The sequence below is a fragment of the Egretta garzetta genome, unplaced genomic scaffold, assembly GCF_000687185.1.
Source record: "Egretta garzetta isolate BGI_Z169 unplaced genomic scaffold, ASM68718v1 scaffold367, whole genome shotgun sequence".
Taxonomy (NCBI): Eukaryota; Metazoa; Chordata; class Aves; order Pelecaniformes; family Ardeidae; genus Egretta; species Egretta garzetta.
Window position 1 is genome coordinate 2,513,868 of NW_009260192.1, and position 19,593 is coordinate 2,533,460.

The window sequence follows — 19,593 nt, forward strand, 5'->3', positions numbered from 1 at the left end:
TGTCATGGCCCTTTACTTGCCTTACAGCAGCACCTAGTGGCCTCTCTGTAGGTTACTGCTCCGAAATCCCAAGATTTGTAGCGATTTGTAGCGTAGTCCAAAACGTGGCTTTTTTACCAGTTTCCGCCCTCGCTGCTGCCCGCCACATCAGGACAGCATCAAAGCCTCGCATCAGCCGGTGCAGAAGCTGAGCCCGGGGCTGCCCCTTCGCCTTCATTCGGCACGATCTGTTTTAGAGCCCGTTATGGTAACCTGCAGGGAGAGGGAGGCTACGGAGGCGTTATCCTTGCGGTTTCCTTCTCTTTGAAAACAAAAGGTTATCTGGTGTGCAATGCTGGGTCTGTGCCAGGTGGTATTGCCCAGGGTGTAAATCGGAAGTGAAAAATCTCTCAGTGGAGCTTGAGGGTAAGCTGGGAGGAGGAAAGAGGAGAAGAAATGAGGAGATGTCGAGGACGTTTTATTACAGCAGGAGAGGAGATGTATGCAATGGCACTATCTGTGCATCCGTTCCCTCCAATAATTATTTTAACGCTTTGATCAGGTTCAGCCTGGCAGAGATTAGAAGTCCTGGAGATAATAAATTTCCCACAAGTCAGGAGTGTGTGGGGAGAAGCAGAGTAGAAGAAACAAGCTCAAATCACTGCTTCTGTCAAGCAAAGGCATTAACTTCTTAAAGATAATAGAAATGGATAGCAAAAGTGTGGTGCTTCTAACTGCAAAATTGCCTCTTGAGTTACTGGGCACCGGCAATCTGCGCTTTACACACAAAGCTGTGAGAAACTGGGCTTCGCACCTTCCACGGCTCGAGGTTCCTGTACCGCCGGGCGAAGGAGCTGTGCCGGGCCCCCAGCGCGTGGCCTCGGAGGCAAGGAGAGGGCTCGCCTGCCCGGGGAGCGAGCACTTTACAGCGCTGGTGTGGCAGGGGCTGAGCAGCTCCCAGGAGGGCTCCTCCGCTCCAGCACGGTGCTCCCGGGGTGGCGTGGATCAGCGGCTCCCAACTCGGGGCTGGTTTGTGCCACACCAGCTCAGGCGTGTGTTGATGCCTTCATGTGGATGCGCCCCTGGATACGCAGAGGAAGCTGCAAAACCGCCGCGGTCTCTGTTAGGGCGGGCGGGCGGGCAGAGTTCAGGCACGCGTGGTCCTGCAGCACCCGCCTCGGGGAGCAGAGAGGTTTCGCGCGGCTTCCTCGTTCGCATGGCTTCTCCCAAGCAAGACAGCGCCCTTTTGTACGGCACAATGAGTAGGCTCCGCTCACGAACAAACGGCTTCAGTAGGTACCACAAACTAAGCTATGTAAGGCAGCCGGTCGCACTGCAGAAAATTTTAAGTTATATGAGGAACCAAACCCCAAATTTGGTTATTCCTGGGAGAATTCCACCAGTGAAGTGGCCTGAAATAACCAAATGAGCGCTCAGGCATGCAAGCAGCATCCATATATATTTCACAGCAGTGCAGAGACTCGGACCTTCAAAGATGGGTCGCTCAGCAGCAGCAAGGTCGGTATACACCCCTGGTACAATTCACACCCCTGCTGAGGCACAGACATCTTAAACAGATCGTACAGAAACATGAGAAAGGCAGTAATAAACATTACATCAGTCAAAACAGTAACACAAACCATTGAAAAAGCAAAAAAACAGGCATTAAAAACACATTCTTTGTAACCCTTTGGGTTGGTATACTCCCATAGTACAGTGATAAAACATCAATCATAGGAGGCACTGTTACTGCTTGGTTTTATGGCAGGGAAAACACAAGTTGCCCTGTGTACATAAGCAAATTGTCATGTGGTGTAGTTCCCCTTGGCATGTGGGTTGCTGCACTTGGATTGAGTGTTTTCAGGGGAATACGGGTAGCAGATTCCTGAAACGAAATGCCACTGGTGCTATTGCAGTGCTTATTAAGCATGTCGGACAAACAGCATCAGGAGCAGCGGCACAAACTGCACGTCCTGTAGGCCTGCTTGTTCTGTAGCGCTTTGTGCTTAGCGGCAACAGATGCAGTTGCTAGCTAAATCTCATGTGCGCATTCACTAATAAATGCTATTGGCATACTTGTTTTGGTAATAAAGAGGAGAAAAGACACATTTGCATAGAAGTGTTTTAAATAAACTGAAATTTCATGAAAAATTTAAAATGGATGGGAGGAAAAAAAAATCCGTGCTGTTACTTTTCCTAAAATCCCACAAAGCCTCCTTCCTTTCTTCTGTTTCCTATAAGCCATGTTACATGCCTTATTTTATACTAACAGTGCCTTATGCTTCTAGGAGCTATGCAGGTAGATCTCTTACACTCAAGTGTAACATTTAATGAATGTATCATATTTGATACCATTCCTTTACAGAACAATGCTTGATTAACACATTTCTGCCTAATAAGAATAGTACAGCTAAGCTCTGTGTTAATTCGAATATGGCTGTTGATTGTGAGCAGTCATTTCTTTGTATTTTGATTTCAGAAGTTACGACTCTTTCTTGCACTGTTTCTCATAAGCACACCCCCAAAATGGATCTTTTGGTACACTATTTGAGCAATTTTAGGCTGTGGTACCCTTAACCATTTATTTTCATGCTGTCAGGTGATTGGGGATTATTTTTCTAATAAGTATTTCTGTCACTTAGCAACCTCCAGTGTCTTCGAAAGTTTTTTTTTTTTTTAGCTTCCAAGTAATTTTCATATTCAGATGGTAGTACAAATTACAGCTATAGCAGCATTGGTAGCATCACCAATACAAGGTAGTTGTGTGTGTAGCCCAATATCATTAGTTTAGTACTCTGTTGCATAAAACTCTTTTGCAGAGTTTGGAATTATAAATGAGAAAAAAAAAAAACACTGGTATTTTTGTGGTCTTTCTTATTGGGTGATTTTCAAATGCATTAAAACGGGTGCTAAGCTATGTTTTCAGCTTGAAATTTGATTTAACATGTCCAGGACTGCATAACATTAGATTGCCCATCTTCTCTTAAATGCTGTTTCTTGTTACTGTTGCCTGGTATTTTGCTTTGCTCACTGATGTTCTTAGCTTGAAAGAAAAACCTTTGAGTTCTTAATCTGCACACTCCTTGTTGCAGGTTTCCTCGAGTACTTGCCAATCTGATGCAACTAATTCTAATGAAACCTGTCAGAAGTCATCATTGTTTCAGTTTGCAGAGGTGAGTTTCTTTAAAAAGGGTTATCTTCCCTGGTATTTTCATTTTAAGAAGCTGAAAGAGAAATCAAAAACGTTTAACTAAAATTCATGCTTTTATTTGTTCCTGCTTTTGGGGTTGATGGTACTGGATCATTTATCAGGTAGATAGGTCAGACTAGAAGTGCAGGAGAGTGTGTTTAGGAACATGGTGGAAACCTTACTGCAATAGGGGAGCTGTTGTTTAAAGCAATAATTTATAGTCCTGCACTTGGTTTTAAACTAGAGTCTTACTAACTAAAGTTTTAACATGTATATTTGGATGTTACATTATGTCCTTTATAAGTTGTGGCTGCTTTAGTCGTTGACTCAATCAAAATTAACTGTCGCTCTGGAATTTCCAGAATCGTCTTCTATAACTGCCAAATAGCTCTATGCGACTACGCTTTAGTTTTGCAATACACAACATTTTCATCAACATATTGCTAGAAGCACAGCTGTGGTGTTTTGCTTTTTTTAAGTATATGCTGTTTCATCCAAGTTTTAACGGATTTCATTGATAGAACTAACATGACAGGAATGCAGTTGCGAAGAATCCTGCTCCTCTGCAAGCCTCACTTGCTTGTTTATATCTTTTCAACTTCTGAAATTATCATAGTCAAGTGACATATAGATATTTAGTGTATAAATATTGATTGTACAGGATGCTGGGTGGTGTTTAAGTAAGTGCATATGAAAAGAAACTTTGTCATAGCAGGGGCTTCTTTTTATTACCTGCTTTCACACAAGCCATGAATCTGACTCCTGTGTCTTTAATACTCATTGCCGTGTGTACCTTCATACTTCTCCCTAAACATCATCACTTAGGGAGCAGATATGTTGCAATCCTAGCACACAGAAAATGTGATTCGTTTTGGGTTTTGTTTCAACATCAACCCACAAGACCTTGAGTTCCAGCTTAAGATCTGAGGCTTTCAAAATGTATTAGAGAGAAAGCACTGATGCTTTGTTTCTGATTAAAGGGAATGGCCACAGTGAAGTGCGTAACCTGTAATTAGGCTTATCTTGTTAGGAAGAGGAAATGCCTGGTGTGCCAGCAATGAAAAGCAATACTTAGAAGCTTCTTAGAATTGGTTAATTCCAGTGTCACTTAGGATAATTCTATGGTAATAACTCATCATCCATCTTCCAGTATTTCTAAGGTGCTTTTGCATACTTAATGCTGTCAGTTGAGCAATGTCGTATTTGGTATAGTTCCTCTTGCTAACGGTCTGTTTCTTGAATTTCACTGCAAAGTCCTTCAAGGAGCAAGACAACTACCAGCTCACTTAATTGTTTCAGTTCATTTTACCGTGCCCAAGCAGGAAAGTGCAGGAAAGTGTGGTAACAGGCAGGAGTTGTGTTGTGGGCTGCAAGATAGGCTCTTGCTAAGGGCTTGTGACCCCCGGCTTTTCCTTACACCTCAAAGAAGAACTTCAGTGGGTGCCAGGAAACGAGCTCATCCGCACTGCTAAAACATGCGGTTTAGAAATAGCTCACTGATGAGCAGTAATTAGAAATGCACATTAGCTAGTCTTGCTTTTCAAGGATGTTAAACAGCCTGTAGTGAGGCTGCACCTAACCAGTGCGTGGTAGGCGTGTGTGTCAATGGCAAAATAATTGGTACTTGTACCAAGGTCTAACATTAATTACAGGTGTCATCTGCAACAAAAATAATTGACAGAAGTTAAACAGTATAAAATGCAGTTACCTTAGTGTCCGGGATAGATCTGGTATCTCAAAGTACCTGCACACGTTGTCTCCTTGTCCACACCTTCCTTGCGAGCAGTTTGTGCTCTATCACCATTCTGCAGTCACAAGTCTTTCACTGAACTCTGAAATACAATCTAGCATTAAGGTTTTGTTACTAAACCTCTTTTGGCATATCAGTGGGCAAATAAAAGCCCTTCAAAAAAGCCTCAGCCTGTTCTATTGATCGTAGGAAAGATTTTCCTTGTGAAAAATAATTCAAGATCACCACTTCACCCATTTATGTGTCTCCTGGAAAGCAGATACTGTTCTTTGTACGGATATGCTGGGACTCGTTTGCATGCTCATAGGTACCAGGAGTCTTTCTGTATGATGCATCAGAAATTTAGCATGTTGAAGTTTGATACAGAAACTGAAGAGTTAGGTAATATAAACATAATTGTTTTCCTGACAGATCTCTTCATGCACATCACAGCCTGGAGTCCCGGGAGCTGTAAAACAAACAGAAGAGTCTGCATTGTTTCAGTTTGCTGAGGTATAATGGCTGAAATATGGTGGGGGAGGATGGGAGGAAGCAAGGAAACCAGTAACAGTTGTCACTGAATGGTTAAGCACCCTATCTTACCCATCAGTAGATGTTTATCTTTGTGACAGCATTGTGTTAGGAAAATCGTGGGGGGAATAACCAGTGATTGGACAAGACGGTGACCAGTTCTACCAGCTGTAGCATGCACAAAAGATATGGGGTTTGTGAACATTACCTGGCCTTCCATACCAAAGGACCACTGCAGACATATCTTCCAAATGGCCTTTTAGTTTACATCTAGGAAAACAACAAATAAAAAAAAAAGACACTCTGAAATGACACTATGCGCTGCCTGTGGAAGAGGCAGCAGTGCAAAATGGCAACTCCCCTAGAGTCAGGAATCCTTCAAAAAATAACCTTGTAGGTCAAAGGTAGCTTATCACAACAGCTACAAGGATGTGTAGCAGCATCATTAGGTGGTGACTTACAAAGCCTATAAATTACCCGTAAGTATGTAAGCTATCCTCCTGCCTCCATGTATTGAAGATTTTGAGTTTTTAAAAGATTGCTTTTAAGAATTTCTTCTCCCATGTGTTTAATGTGCCTCTATGAATTGACTTTCCCACACACGCTCTTCTTGCCCGTTTGGGGGAGTCTGGTACTGCTTTGCAGAATCAGTTATGCTAAAGGTATATTCAACATGTGTCTGAAAAGACTGGGATTGGAGCTGGTGCTATTGTGGAGGAGCATAATGGGATGAAAAGATACCCTGTTTGTTATTCCATGTGCTTACAGAGGTTTGACCACATACAACATGCCTGTTAAATGTTAAGCTAATTGTGTACTGTGTGTTTTCAGCTTGTCTAGGATGGGCCTTGATGTACTTCTTAGGAGGCCCAATTAAGAAAAAACAATGTACTGATTCAGGTGCCATAAAATACCTGACTACAAACACCCCTATAAAAGGTACAATAGAGTTAATATCTCTAATCATGAAGATATTTTCATACGTGCCTCGTTTTTTTTAAATTACAAGGTAATTGTGAAAGTTTTTTTGAGAAAATTAGTAGAATTTAGCAGGATGAAGCCATGTGCTGAAGCCAAGCTTTTAAGCAGAGTAAATATATAAGCTGGAAAACATTTTTTGTGAATTTTATTGCAAAATATTGTACGAGTGAATCTGCTAACTTAGTTTCAAAAGTCTTAACCATCTTACATTGTAATTAAACAGCAATTTTAGATATATGCAGAGTTGAACAGGGTATGAATTGCCTTTAGTACAGCATTTTCAACTTGCCGTGTAAAACCTGACCTAGCCATACTTTCAAAATTTCACAGAACCTAAAATCATTTCCCCTCCTAATTGAACAAACAACAAAATGACAAACCTGAATGCTGTCATACGGATGTGGCAGTGCATTGAGTTGCATACCACTACACTGAGCCAGCTCATTTGGCACATCAGAGTGCATGTATGAATCATTAAATGTTAGGTAGAAGAGGTGCTTAGAAAGTTAATTAAGAACTGGAGCAGACAGTTTTAAGGTAAGGGTTAATCTCTTTTTCTTGTAAAAATATTAAAATGTGTGTGCAGTCTGGTGGGGTTTGTATTTTTTTGGTTGTTTATTCAGTGTCTGGAAATAAGGGACAGAAATCTGGAAAAGCAAAACAAAAAAAACACAGAAAAAAAAAAAAACACCTTGTTGGCCATGGTTATTCCCCCTGTATTACACTGTTGTTGTGAAACCTTTATGGCAGTGAGTAACATCATGTTTTATCTATAGCAATGGAGAAATGCCATTTTTTAAGACTACAGCCTGATTTCATTTAGGTTGTTCCAGGGTATTGAGCATGCTACAGAACCTCTCTAAGCTTTCTCCCCCCTGCTATTAAAGCTGTTTGTGCTCTTTCAAATATAAGGGCTTTCATTTGCACAGGGTGTCTTTGTCAAGTTTGGCAAAAATCCCGTTCCTTAGTGTGCCACTTCTTACTGGGTCCTGTCTATATGAACGCATTACTACATTTAGTAAGCTAAATTATGGTAAGCAATTTGCAGTAGGCTGCTGTCAGCAACGTGCAGTGCTACAAAAGAAAAGAGAGAGGGAGAGAAAGTAGTTATTTAGCCAGTAGCCAAGCAGACCTGTGAAGAAATGTGAAGTGTGCTGCGGTCTGATGTGCCTGGAGACTTTTGGCAGACGTCCCAGCTCAGCTTTGGTTCTGGCTGGGTGTTCTTCATATGCTCCCTTTCTCTTTGCCGCCTTTGCGGCAGGGTGAGTAAGAGTGCCTCTTTGTGAAGACAGCGATCCCATTGAGTAGACTTGTCATTTAAAATGGACACCTTTACCCCAGGAGTACAAGTCCCCTGTGACTCAGAAACAGCTCGTTATGTGTAGACGTAGCATGGGATTCTTTCTTCTTTACAGCCTCGGTTAGCCTTTCATCTGTTTGTCTGTCCCAAGTGCTGTAGTCTTCAATTAAAGCTGTGGAGGATACGGCTAATGAGGCCTGCCCAGTGACTTGCCACAACAGATAATGAAAATCCCAGGAGTAAGACTTTGTTGGGTCCCACGGGTGCACTGGCAAACGCCTTGGAGGTCTTCAAAGATGATGTGACGTTCTCATATGAGTTTTTTGAAATTTGGAGTGTTGCCAAGTTACACTCTTGGCTTTCTCATTCTGCCCTGATCTTCGAAATACTTGGTTCTACTTCGTCCTTCTCATTGGTACCTTTATGGAAAGCCGTTATATAGGCCAGTGATTCCTGAGCAGTGGGCTGTGTTCCTTCGCGCGGTGGCTGTTTGCAAGCTGTCTGCTCACGTGGGCTGGTTGCTGTCATCTTCCTTGCCATGTGAGGGAAGCAGAGCAGATGGGACCCCTTGCTCTCTTGGACTTGCTGGATGTGTGTTTGGCAAACGCGAACAGATGGTGATGACTGCTTCGTAGAGACGAAGCACGAGTACCTCTTAGATTTACTTAGCTAAACTCTCATCCCTTATTAAACAAAGAAAATGTTTCCTGAGAGTGGGAAACAATAAAACTGCTAGTTTACCCATCTTAAAACCAAAACAAAGCCAAACCCCACAAACTCTTCACTTTCAGCTGCTTTTCTGAAGTTTTTCTCTAGGTGATTTAATCAAAAAAACAATCGCGTACAGCATGCAACAAGGTAGAATTTTCTTTGCTAGCCCAGCAGGTTACTATCATTTAAGAAAAATGCATGCTTGAGGATGATTTTGTCCCTGCTGCATTCTCACATACTCACTTTGAGCGGGCTAGCGGGCAACCCTTTCTGTTTATTTCTGTGCTGAACAGAAGGTTCGGCAGAATCCAAAACTTTTGGTCGAAACGCCTTGGAATTGGGAATGTGAGAGCTAGTCAGTATCTTCTCTTCCAGCCTTCCCTTAGGTAAAGCTGTAATCTTTCCAGGTAAAGCCATTACGTAAAATAGACAAATATATTTGCTGTTTTCCTCTATACTGAAATTATTAAATGTCTGTTGAAGTGAAATGCTTGTTCTAGGAGCGAAATGAAAAAGTGGTACCATGGCATGTGCTTCTTATGCAAACTATAACGTAATATAGTAGCTAAATTGCTGACTGGCATTGTAATAAAAGATAATAACTTGATCCTAATTATCCCCAAGTTAAAGAAGGGGCTCTCTGTGGTTGTAGTGCTGCAGGTTCTGATTATTCTAATTAAAACTGGAAGATGGTGTTAAAGACAGGGAATGAGATCTGTAACCTCACTGAGAGCTGACTGATCAGCGCATCCTCTTCTGGTCTTTGGCCAGCAACTTCGGCAGAATGAGTTCTAAGTTTGTCTCTTGCAGTTTGTTTTCTTGGCTATGAAGAGAATCTTTTTGCTGAAGTGAAATGTTGGATTCCTCTCATTATTAGTATTACAAGGATCTCGCTTGCCTTTTGTTAGGAGCACCTGTTCTATTGTCAAACCAGAACTCTTTGCTTACATTGCGCATCAGGAGGCAAGAATGTGCCTGCATGTTCTCAGGTTATACACCAGTGTGTGGGTGGTTTTCTGTCCCTTTTCTGCCATTCATACTGCACTGAAAAAATCACTGAGACCTGAGAATGTATTGCGGTAGAAAAAGTTGAGGCCCTCTTCCTGTAAAGTGCAGTGTACAAGATCACTTACTCCAATGGGGTCCTGAGCAGGTTCACTGAACTGTGTTGAAGAGAAACTAGGATTTTAAATTATGTTCATTTAATACTAAAAAATATTATTTATATGCATTCAAGTATGATTCACTGTATTTTAAATAGCTTGCAGTAAAATTAACGTTCTGGACTTGGCGGGGGGAGGGGGAGGGGAGGTTGTAATGAATGTCCTTGACAGCTGAAAAGTAAAACTCTTCAAATAATCTAATTCAAAAAAAAGACATTAAATATACAGAGAAAGGCTGAGCTGATAATTTTTTGCACCTGAATGATCGTGGTCACAAGTGTGATTTTTGTGATGAGGAAGATGCCACAGAAACACTGGTGGTCTTGCCCCTAATCTTAGGGCTTTTCAAGGCTTCCAGGTCAAATACTACCATATAATGCTACGCCAAAAAAGATCAAATGTGAGAAATAATGATTAATTCTTCTGTTGGTGAACTCATAGTACTGCTTTTGGAAGCAGGTTGGAAAAAAAACTCCCTGAAGTGTGGTGGTAGTTATTTCTCAGCACTGGTGCTGGCACACCAACATCTGTTTGGAAGGCTAGATGTGATCTCCAGACGTAAGGGCTTATTTCTTTTTTCTAACTAAAGAAAGTGAAACAAGCAGTGCCTGTGAGGACAAGTGGGAAATGCTGCCCAGGCTTTCCAAGAGAATTTTATTTAACCTTGACCACCACAGTTCATGTTTTTAAGCAACAGGTATGTCTTCTTCACTTAGTCACATAAAACACACGTAAAACACGTGGCATGATAGCGTATTTGCTGTGGACAATACAAACATAGAAGAGAATCTGTGAGCCTGATCTAAGGAAGAAATTCTGTATTTGCTTATATCCTGCTGACTTCTAAATGCCTGTTCAGTGTTCTTTGGATGGGATTGCATGTCTGAAAGTAGAGCCTTCTGCCAGAAAGCTCTAGAAGTAAATGATTTAACTAACTCCTGAATCTTTTCATTCTTTTTCTCCCTTCCTTTCTGTCTTTCCTGTGTGCCACTGAAATATTTTCTCCTCTGTTCATTTAAAACCTAGATCTCATCAAATACTTCCCAGTTGTCAAGTCCTGAGCCAGTAAAGCACTATGGGAAGTCGGCACTCTTCCAGCTGGCAGAGGTAAAGTTATACCCATTAGCGTCACAATGGGAAGATGCGTGTCTTTTCCACCAAAAAGTATGAATTGTTTAAGGTTTGCTCTCAGATTTAGTATTTCCAGAATCATAAACTAATAAGTAATGGAATAGCAAGAGAATTAGGCAGTGGCAGTGGCCCCAGGGACCTAGCTTTTCTTTATACACTTAGTGTGCATAGTTTCTTGGAGACAGCACAGAAAAAGTTACGCTTCTTTTTTTGGAAAAATTAGCCTTATAACTAAAATAAAAACAGTGCTCAGGACAATAGCAAAGACAAGAGACAACAGCATTCTTCTCAATGAGGAGCTGAGAACCAGGATTCAAAAACTGAAGCTTTGGTATAAGGACTGGAAGGTGCAATTACTGAGGGGGGACCAAGAAAAGGAAGAAAAAAGTAGGCTTTGAGATCATCAGGAATCTGTATGAAGAGGTGGAAGTCAAAGCAGTGTATTAAGTTATGAAATTGGCAGCTGTCGGCTGTAATCAAGAATACTAGGTCAAGTTTCCCAATAGTCCTAGAAATTCTCTGTGAGTCTTAAATACAACCTTGTAGAGGTCTCCCCTTTGATATGTACGAATCACTCAAAAACCGTAGAGGCTTGGTGAGCAAATATTCTTCTTGATGATTGAAAGATGAAGATACATGCTGCATTCCAGGTAAATAAGGGAGGATGCTAGCACTGTACTCGTGCACTTTTTTTTTTTTGGTCGTCTTCCTCAAAATCACTTCCTGTTTCAGTGAGGAAAATTGATTCTCTGGATCCCATCCAGTGGCATGCAGCCATATATTTTTGCTGGTGAGGTTAATCCCTCTCAGGGAAAATGTGGAAGCACTGAAATAAAAATATTTTGTGCCTTGTTCCATGGATAGTAATGCTCCTATCTGATTTTATAGGAACTTACATGAGTGGAAGAAAACCTGCCTTACCCTACAGGCGGTCCCTGGTAGTAGTAGAGTTTGTGGGTGTGTGCCGTGTTGGCAGCAGTATCTGTGCAAGGGTGATTACACCTAACTGCGACCAGTGATCCATAGGCATTTGACTATTGCAGCCCTGGGACAGCAGAAGGACTGATAGTATTTGGTCAGGGACACCAGAATTTTTTGAGGTGTCCTCTTAGAGGGCAGCAGCAGGCTTTGCGTAGTGCTGTTCTGGAGTAAGGTTGTTGCTGAGTGCAGCCTGACTTTTGGAAGTCAGTATTAAAAGTTGTGATGTGACTGTGAAGCCCTAGTTTAGGGGAAGGACAGGTGCTTGTCCACAGGAGTGCAGAGTTTGTACTGCAATTGGTAGAAAAAGTGAAGCTAAGTCTGGCAGCATGATGTTTGCTTGTTGGGCAAGATCTCTTGGTGATTCCCAAATGGATTCCTACAAGCCTACTTCAGTATACAAAATGAATGTTAAAGGCTCTGCTGCAAACTGAGAAAAGCATGGCAGATGTGCTAAGCACATCCTCCTTGTCTCTAGCTCTCACAGGACATTAGTGCTATTGATTTTCCCCACCGCCCCCAGTTTTGGAGGTCTCTGTAATGTTGGATTGTAATTCGATAAATAAAATGCAAGAGGTTCAGCTTAAGTTTTCAGGTAGCAAATCAGGACCTGGTTTGGAGCACCCCAAATAAACCCATGTACATTATCACCTCGAGGGTGTCTTAGGTTTGCAAGTTCATTTGGCAGACACCCGTGCCACGCTGCTGTAGCTCCAAACCACAGATGCTGTGCACTGGAGGGGACTGGACTGCTGTCTCCAGGCTGCTGGCGTGGCAGGGGTTTGGTGCCTGGGAGCCCGTCTGCTTCAGCACACCACGCTGCTCTGCTCCTCCTGTGGCTCTCTGCTATGTGGGTTAACCGCTTTTATCTTTTTTTTTTTTTTTTTCCTCCCCCCTTCCCTATGCCTTCCTCTTTGATATTTCACAGATGGCGATAAAATAAAATGCAGAAGTGGGTTAAATTATTTTCTGAAAAATTCGGAGAATTTCCAAGTTTCTAAAAACGGTTGGAGCAGCCGCTCTGCAGCCTGATGCCTGGGAGGCTGTTGCTGATCAGCTCTGCTGTGTCTCTTGCTGTGCCTAAATGTATGCTTTGCCTTTAGCCATGGGTGGGGAGGCAGGAGAGTGAAGGGGAGCAGCGGTGGGGGTGTGCGTCACCTCCACAAGGCAAGGAGGCTTGCAGAGGGCTGACAGCACAAACCACGCTTGGCTGTAAGCGGCATTCGGAGAGTTGAGCAGTAGTGGTCAGAGCTCAGGGGATGCTGTGAAGAGCTACAGCTTCCAGGAGACACAGAGATACAACATTGTTAACCTTTTTTTATTATTATTATTTCCTTTATGGCATGGGCTGATTTCTGCAATATGGGCTTTTTGTGCCTGTGTTGGTTGAGAGCAATGAAAACTGAATTTGGGGGGTAGAGGGAGCTAAAAGGTTGTAAACACTTTAGTTCCTCAGTCCCTGGAACTCCCCCTCTTTCTACGGAAGCAAGTATAAGAAACCTGCAAGCCTGATCAGAGATTGAAATACGTCCTTAAAAATAGAACACTTTCTTCTTCTTACTCATGGCCAATCCTGAGACTGATCCTTTTAATTTGTTCAGAAAAAGACTGTTTCTTTGTACCAGGCTCAAAACTGGTACAAAACACTCTAAAGTACTTTAGTACTTTCCTGATACAGGAAAAAGATTCTGGGGAATAGTCAGCTACCTGCTTGCCGGGCAGCCTCCCATGCTTGTGAGGAGCGGTCAAGGTTACCAAAGGCTTGAGGGCTCCTGCTTCACTGTGGCTTCATAGCATCTCTTTTATGTGAGTCCTATAGGACACCAGTGGGCAGTGCCATAGCCTGACAGGAGTAACCTTCTTCAGCTATGACAATGAAATGATTTTGCAATCGACTATCCAACTAAGCCTTCAGAAACGCCACCAGCTGGGTTGCAAGCTGGTGTAGATCGGTGCTTAGCTGCTGGAGCCTGTTTATGTGTGAGAGAGCTCGTGCTTCAGTTCATCCTACTCTTCAAAGGGAGCCCTGACAAGAAGATCCCCAAATCTGGAAATAGCTTTTAGTGTCCAGTGGTATTACCCACCAGAGCAGTGGTGGAGCAGGGTTTTATTTGTAACAGCATGCACAGGTCTGCAGTTCTTTTTCAGTGTGTAATCTTACGAATAGACTTTTGGAAGAGGGAGGAAGTAATCCATTCAAAAGCTGTGTAGTAAACATCAAAGAATTGTGCTGGTAAAATAACATTTTTCTGTTTCCTCCCACTGTGTTTTTTCTTTAGATTTCTTCAAGTACGTCCCATTCAGCTCCTTCTGATTTAACGAAACAGTGTGGAACATCAGCATTATTTCAGCTGGCAGAGGTAATATTAGAATACTGGTGATTAATTACCACAGGTGCAGTGGGGCAGAGAAGTTAATGATGTTGATCGCTGAAGTCTGGAAGGCAGAACAGTGCTACAGTTATAATTACACTGCTGCTTATAGAGCATAAATTGTCATGGCTTGGGTGCCACAAATCAAGATTTCCCCAGACTAGCCATCAACTTGAAGGTTTCTAAGAGTCTGTGCTGCAGCTGAGAAGAAGTACCAGTCCCTGGAGGCAAAGGGACTTTCCAGTCACCAGTGGAATTCCTTGTTTTAGGGTTTGGAGCTTTGACCGTTTGGTTTGGCCGGGGAGGTGCAAGGAGTTGAGAGAGGGCTGGATTAGTCTGTTACTCAGATGAGGGCATTCCCATTACAAATGGCTGTTAAAATTCATTATTTGCTTTCACTTGTTTTTGCTTTTCATGCCTACTGTTTTTTGAAGTGGGGAATAAACAGGTCAATAACTTCCATAGAAACTCTGCTGTGATACTCTCAGCAGATCCTCCTTCTGGGAACAGTTAAAACCGGTGGCCTCTTATTGAAATGCTGTATTTCTTGTATTTCTAAGCTTTGCTTTTTTTTTTTTTTTTTAAGCTTTCCCAATCTTAAAGACTGTGAATTGCAAGTTTTTTTAGAGCTCACAAAACAGGAGTCCTACAAAAAGTAGCCATATCTGTAGTCCTCTGTACTATTGGCTACTGCAGAAGCAGCAAAGGTATAAAGAAAAAAAATAATCATTGGCGGGGGGGGATTTTTAATTGACAAAATATTATTACTGTCCAGTTAGTTCATTTTAAAGATAAATCTTTAGATTTTGAAACACCCAGGCTGTGTTTACATTGCAGTGCAGTAAAAAAGTCACAGAAGTACCTTGGGACCAAGAACCTAGCTCAGCATGGTTGTGGGGTTCTCCTCTGCATAATTTAACCTGCTTCCTCATAGCCACTGTGCTGCCCAAGCTCTGGTGTTTCCAGTGCTCAGCTTAGCTTGACCTGAGGCAGATCAAGAGTTTCTACCCTGTGCAGCAAGAATTACACTTACTACAAAGCCTTCTGTCATTAGTGTTAGGCTCATACATATATTGGTGTAAGAGATATTTTTAGTTTGCAAGGAAAAAATGCCTTCCAGTTTGAGAAATCTAAAGCTGACCTGAAGAGAACCCAGTGATCCGGAGGGTACATCCATACTGAGCGCATGGCCCATGGGCTGAGCTGCGAGATAGGGAAACTCTTGATGTCTGGGTCAAAGCAAGCTTCTTCCATCTGGTTTTGCTCTAGGTGGCTGTTTGGTTGACATTTGTTTTAAAAACAAAATAGCACTGGGAATTCAGCTTGGGGGCTTTGAGAGGGAAAATAAGAAGAAAGCATGTCTTCCCAAGGGCAACCACTTGTTGCTGTGAAGGACTACCCTCTGTAGCAGTGTCAGCATAGCTTACAGGTGATCTAAAACCAAGAGGATCTCCCAGGTTAGTGCTGCAAGAACATGGCAGTTTGAGGACCTTGTTACAGCTCTTTGTTTTTTTCTTTTTGAGTATCACTGTTCCTCAGACAGTATGAGGATTTTGGTTTCCATTAATGTTATCTCAAGGAGGAAATAACCATGGCAACCACTACTGCTCTGCAGTTCTTTGCAAAATAAGTCTGTAACATGAGAATAAAGATTTGGAAGGCTTTTTTACTACCTTCCAAATTATTTTGCACATTCAGGTAAAAGAAAATAATCTCAAATACTGAGATTCAGTTAAGTCCCCGCTCACCCCCCCTTCAGGGCCATTTGGAAGATGGAGCAAAGAATTGTTGTATATAGGGGCATTTGGGAGTTGAAGGGGTATGGATGTGAGAGTTCAAGGAACTTGTCTATGGCAACAATGAGAGATACAGTATCATTCCGTTTCATTTAGGGTATTCTGAAAATCAATCTAGCAGTGGGTTTCCAGGTTATATAAAAAGGCACTTAAAGCATCATGGAAACAATGCTCAGATCAGCTGGAGTCTTTTTCTGTTAGAGCAGTAGAACCTGCCAGCCTTATTCTAGCACTTAGCCATCATCACGTCGCATCGGTTTCAGTAGGGCTTCAGTGTCTTTTTCAGCATTGTCCTTCAGCATAGCTTGCTTTCCTGAATTAAGATGCCAGAGAGATTCTCAGTGTAATGCTCCTGTTAATACAGGTAAGTAATGTTAACAGTCGGTGTTTTGATTCATGGTACTGTTTTTAAACTCGTTTCAGATGTGCCTTGCTTCAGAAGGAGTAAAAGTGAAAGAACCTGGGAAAACAAAAGTGGAAGCACTGGAAGATGTGGGAAGGGAAGTTCCAGAGGAAATGGAAGTAGAAGAACTGGAGAAAACAACAATAAAAGACTCCTGTAAAGGAAAAGTAGAACAGTCAGAGAGAGAGCAAATGCAAAACCGGGATGGGACAAAAGCTGAGGAATCAGAAACTGCCAAATGCAGAGATTTTACTAGTCTTGCAATGGAGAGCAGTCCTTTTGAGAGAAACGATAACACAAAGGACATGTGCTGTTCTCCAGAGCTTTCAATGGCTGACATGAGTATCCTCGGGCTAAAGCCAGAAAAAATAAAGAAGAAAAAGAAAAAAAATAAGTTGGACCGGCACTCAAACGAAAAATCCACCCCCAAGAAACCTTGTAAAAAGAGACAGTCCTCAGAGTCGGACATTGAGAGCGTAATGTATACAATTGAAGCCGTTGCAAAGGGGGACTGGGGTGCTGAGAGACTCGCGGAAACTCCCCGCAAAAAAACCCGCCCTGTCTCAAATGTGAAGGGAAGCGTGTTGGATACAAAATCACCAAAGAAAAAAGTGAAATCGAAAGAGAAGAAAACATCAAAGGAGAAACCCACGGAGACCACCAAAGAATCAAAGCCTCCTGATTTCCTTAGTATTGCAGCCAGCAAGGAAGTACCCTGCGAGGCTTCTGATAACATTAAAGTGGAACCACTGACCCCAACAGAGGAGGTGGTACCCCAGAGCTTACCAGGACAGGTCAAAACTGAGGACAGTGACTGTGTTAAAAAGATAGAAACCTGTGGCTCCAGGAAATCGGAGAGATCTTGCAAAGGTGCTCTTTATAAAACTCTGGTGTCAGAGGGCATGCTCACATCTCTGCGCGCTAACGTGGACAGAGGTGGGTGGCTTTGAGTGTTTCATTTACAGCATGAACCACAAAAGCCTGCCTGGAGTGGGAGAGAAAAGCAAAAGTCCATGTTTAAGCTGGAGTTTGAGCAGTGTGTGATGGGAATGCTGTGTCTGGTCGCCTGAGATGCTGGGGGCAGGTGGAGGGGACAGACTCCATAGTCCAGGACGGGTCTCCTCGAGTCCTGCTGCGACCCTGTCTGTGTTCCTACTTACCTCACGAGCTCTTAACCTCTGCCTTTTTGTCTTTCATGATCTGAGATTTAGCCTTTTGGACCAAAGGCTGTGTTGGTTAATTTGTTGGTCTGCTGATAAAATGCATGCAGCACTTGCGTTGTATGTAAACCCAAACAGTTAGCTTGTTTCTATATAAACAACTCTTGTGGTTGTGAGCATAGTTCTCAGTCCTGCAAGAGGCAAATGTGTGGTGCTTTTGCTTTGGTCGTTAGTTTTGTGAGAACCCTTCACCTTGTGGAAAGATAAATTTGAGATAATTTCTGGAACCTTTCAGTGAGATGTCTTGAAATGTATTTTTCTGATTAGTAGATTTATATGTGCAAGTAGAACTGGCAGAAAAGAAAAAGATGCTTGTAATTTAGGGAATTTTGTTACTCTAAATCTATTTGATCTCTTTCTCTTCCTTTATACCTCAAGAGATCCTGACTTTAGAGGTAGTATTAAAACCCCTGGGGGGGGAAGGCATAGTTGCCATTATCATAATTATATAGTTTAAAATAAATAAATAAATAAATGTTTTGTAACCCCTTCAAGAAGGTCAAAGCATCATAAGTTGCAGTACTGAATGGGGTACACAGGTTCCTTCTGAGCCCACTTTGTTTTGGCACATTTTTCTAAAGATGAGAAACAATTTTCTGCCTTCATCCCAGGAAAAAGAAGCTCAGGAAAAGGCAACTCCTCAGATCATGAAGGATGCTGGAATGAAGAAAACTGGGCTTTTTCCCAGAGTGGGACAAGTGGGAACAAAAAACTGAAAAAGCCTAAGCCAAAGGAAGAGTTTGTTTTCGGGTAAGTTGCAGCTTAACACTGTTCAAAGTTTTAGTTAGGTCAGCCTGGTCAGTTTTAGTTAGGTCAGCCTGGGTAACTTAAGAGCGAGTCCTTCTCATTGCAGCAAGCGAACTGCATCCAACACCCAAATAATCACAATTAGGCAGAATTCCTGAACATTACAAACCCGCTGGGCTGAGTCATGCTCTAGATACCTGTTGTTTATATACCCAAGTAATTCCTTTTTATACCTCAAGAGATCCTGACTTTAGAGGTAGTATTAAAACCCCTGGGGGGGGAAGGCATAGTTGCCATTATCATAATTATATAGTTTAAAATAAATAAATAAATGTATGTTTTGTAACCCCTTCAAGAAGGTCAAAGCATCATAAGTTGCAGTACTGAATGGGTACACAGGTTCCTTCTGAGCCCACTTTGTTTTGGCACATTTTTCTAAAGATGAGAAACAATTTTCTGCCTTCATCCCAGGAAAAAGAAGCTCAGGAAAAGGCAACTCCTCAGATCATGAAGGATGCTGGAATGAAGAAAACTGGGCTTTTTCCCAGAGTGGGACAAGTGGGAACAAAAAACTGAAAAAGCCTAAGCCAAAGGAAGAGTTTGTTTTTGGGTAAGTTGCAGCTTAACACTGTTCAAAGTTTTAGTTAGGTCAGCCTGGGTAACTTAAGAGTGAGTCCTTCTCATTGCAGCAAGCGAACTGCATCCAACACCCAAATAATCACAATTAGGCAGAATTCCTGAACATTACAAACCCACTGGGCTGAATCATGCTCTAGATACCTGTTGTTTATATACCCAAGTAATTCCTTTCAGATGTTTCCTGGTTTACACTACTGTAAACAGATTTGAATGACTTTATTTGCTTACTTCTAAAAAAAAAAACAAACACACACAGTATTTACCCACTCAAGAGGTGATGAAGAGGGTTATTTATATTTTCAGAGCACACAGTGTTTAAAGTTCTGTAGGTGTTCAATCATCATAAACAGAATTAGACTAGAAAGAATAGATCTCTTTGCCCATTTGGAGAGATTGCTTACAGAGGAAGAGTAAACAATGTTCTAATATTGGCAAATAATTCTGATAAATATACGATTTTTCCATTGTAGAGACAAGATAATTTAAACTGTTCATGTACACTGTGAAAACATTAAATATATCAGAAGAATAATTAATGATTACAAATGCATTAGAATTTAGCAAGGCCAAACAATTACTTTTCTAGTGTATGAATAACAATTTTTGTGCGAGTATTACAGATTTACTTAACTGCAGGCGTAGTTGTTAAATCTGCTTAGCCATTCATACTTACTTGCAAATTCTTGAAGACTTCCAATTATCTGAATTCAGAGGGTGAAAATG

General features: G+C 41.9%; 1 protein-coding gene across 16 annotated transcripts in view; it reads left to right on the forward strand.

The window, feature by feature from the left end:
* Window positions 1–19,593, forward strand: part of BBX (BBX high mobility group box domain containing) — a 141,403-nt gene that overhangs the window by 98,706 nt on the left and 23,104 nt on the right. For 12 of the 16 annotated variants that reach the window (XM_035897564.1, XM_035897572.1, XM_035897569.1 and 9 more), the window contains 6 exons: window positions 3,072–3,152; window positions 5,331–5,411; window positions 10,611–10,691; window positions 13,973–14,053; window positions 16,285–17,200; window positions 18,096–18,234. In XM_035897564.1, coding sequence (XP_035753457.1) covers window positions 3,072–3,152; window positions 5,331–5,411; window positions 10,611–10,691; window positions 13,973–14,053; window positions 16,285–17,200; window positions 18,096–18,234 — 1,379 coding nt within the window. The remainder of the gene's footprint in view (window positions 1–3,071; window positions 3,153–5,330; window positions 5,412–10,610; window positions 10,692–13,972; window positions 14,054–16,284; window positions 17,201–18,095; window positions 18,235–19,593) is intronic. The other 4 variants (XM_035897573.1, XM_035897580.1, XM_035897570.1 and 1 more) reach the window with 3 other exon arrangements.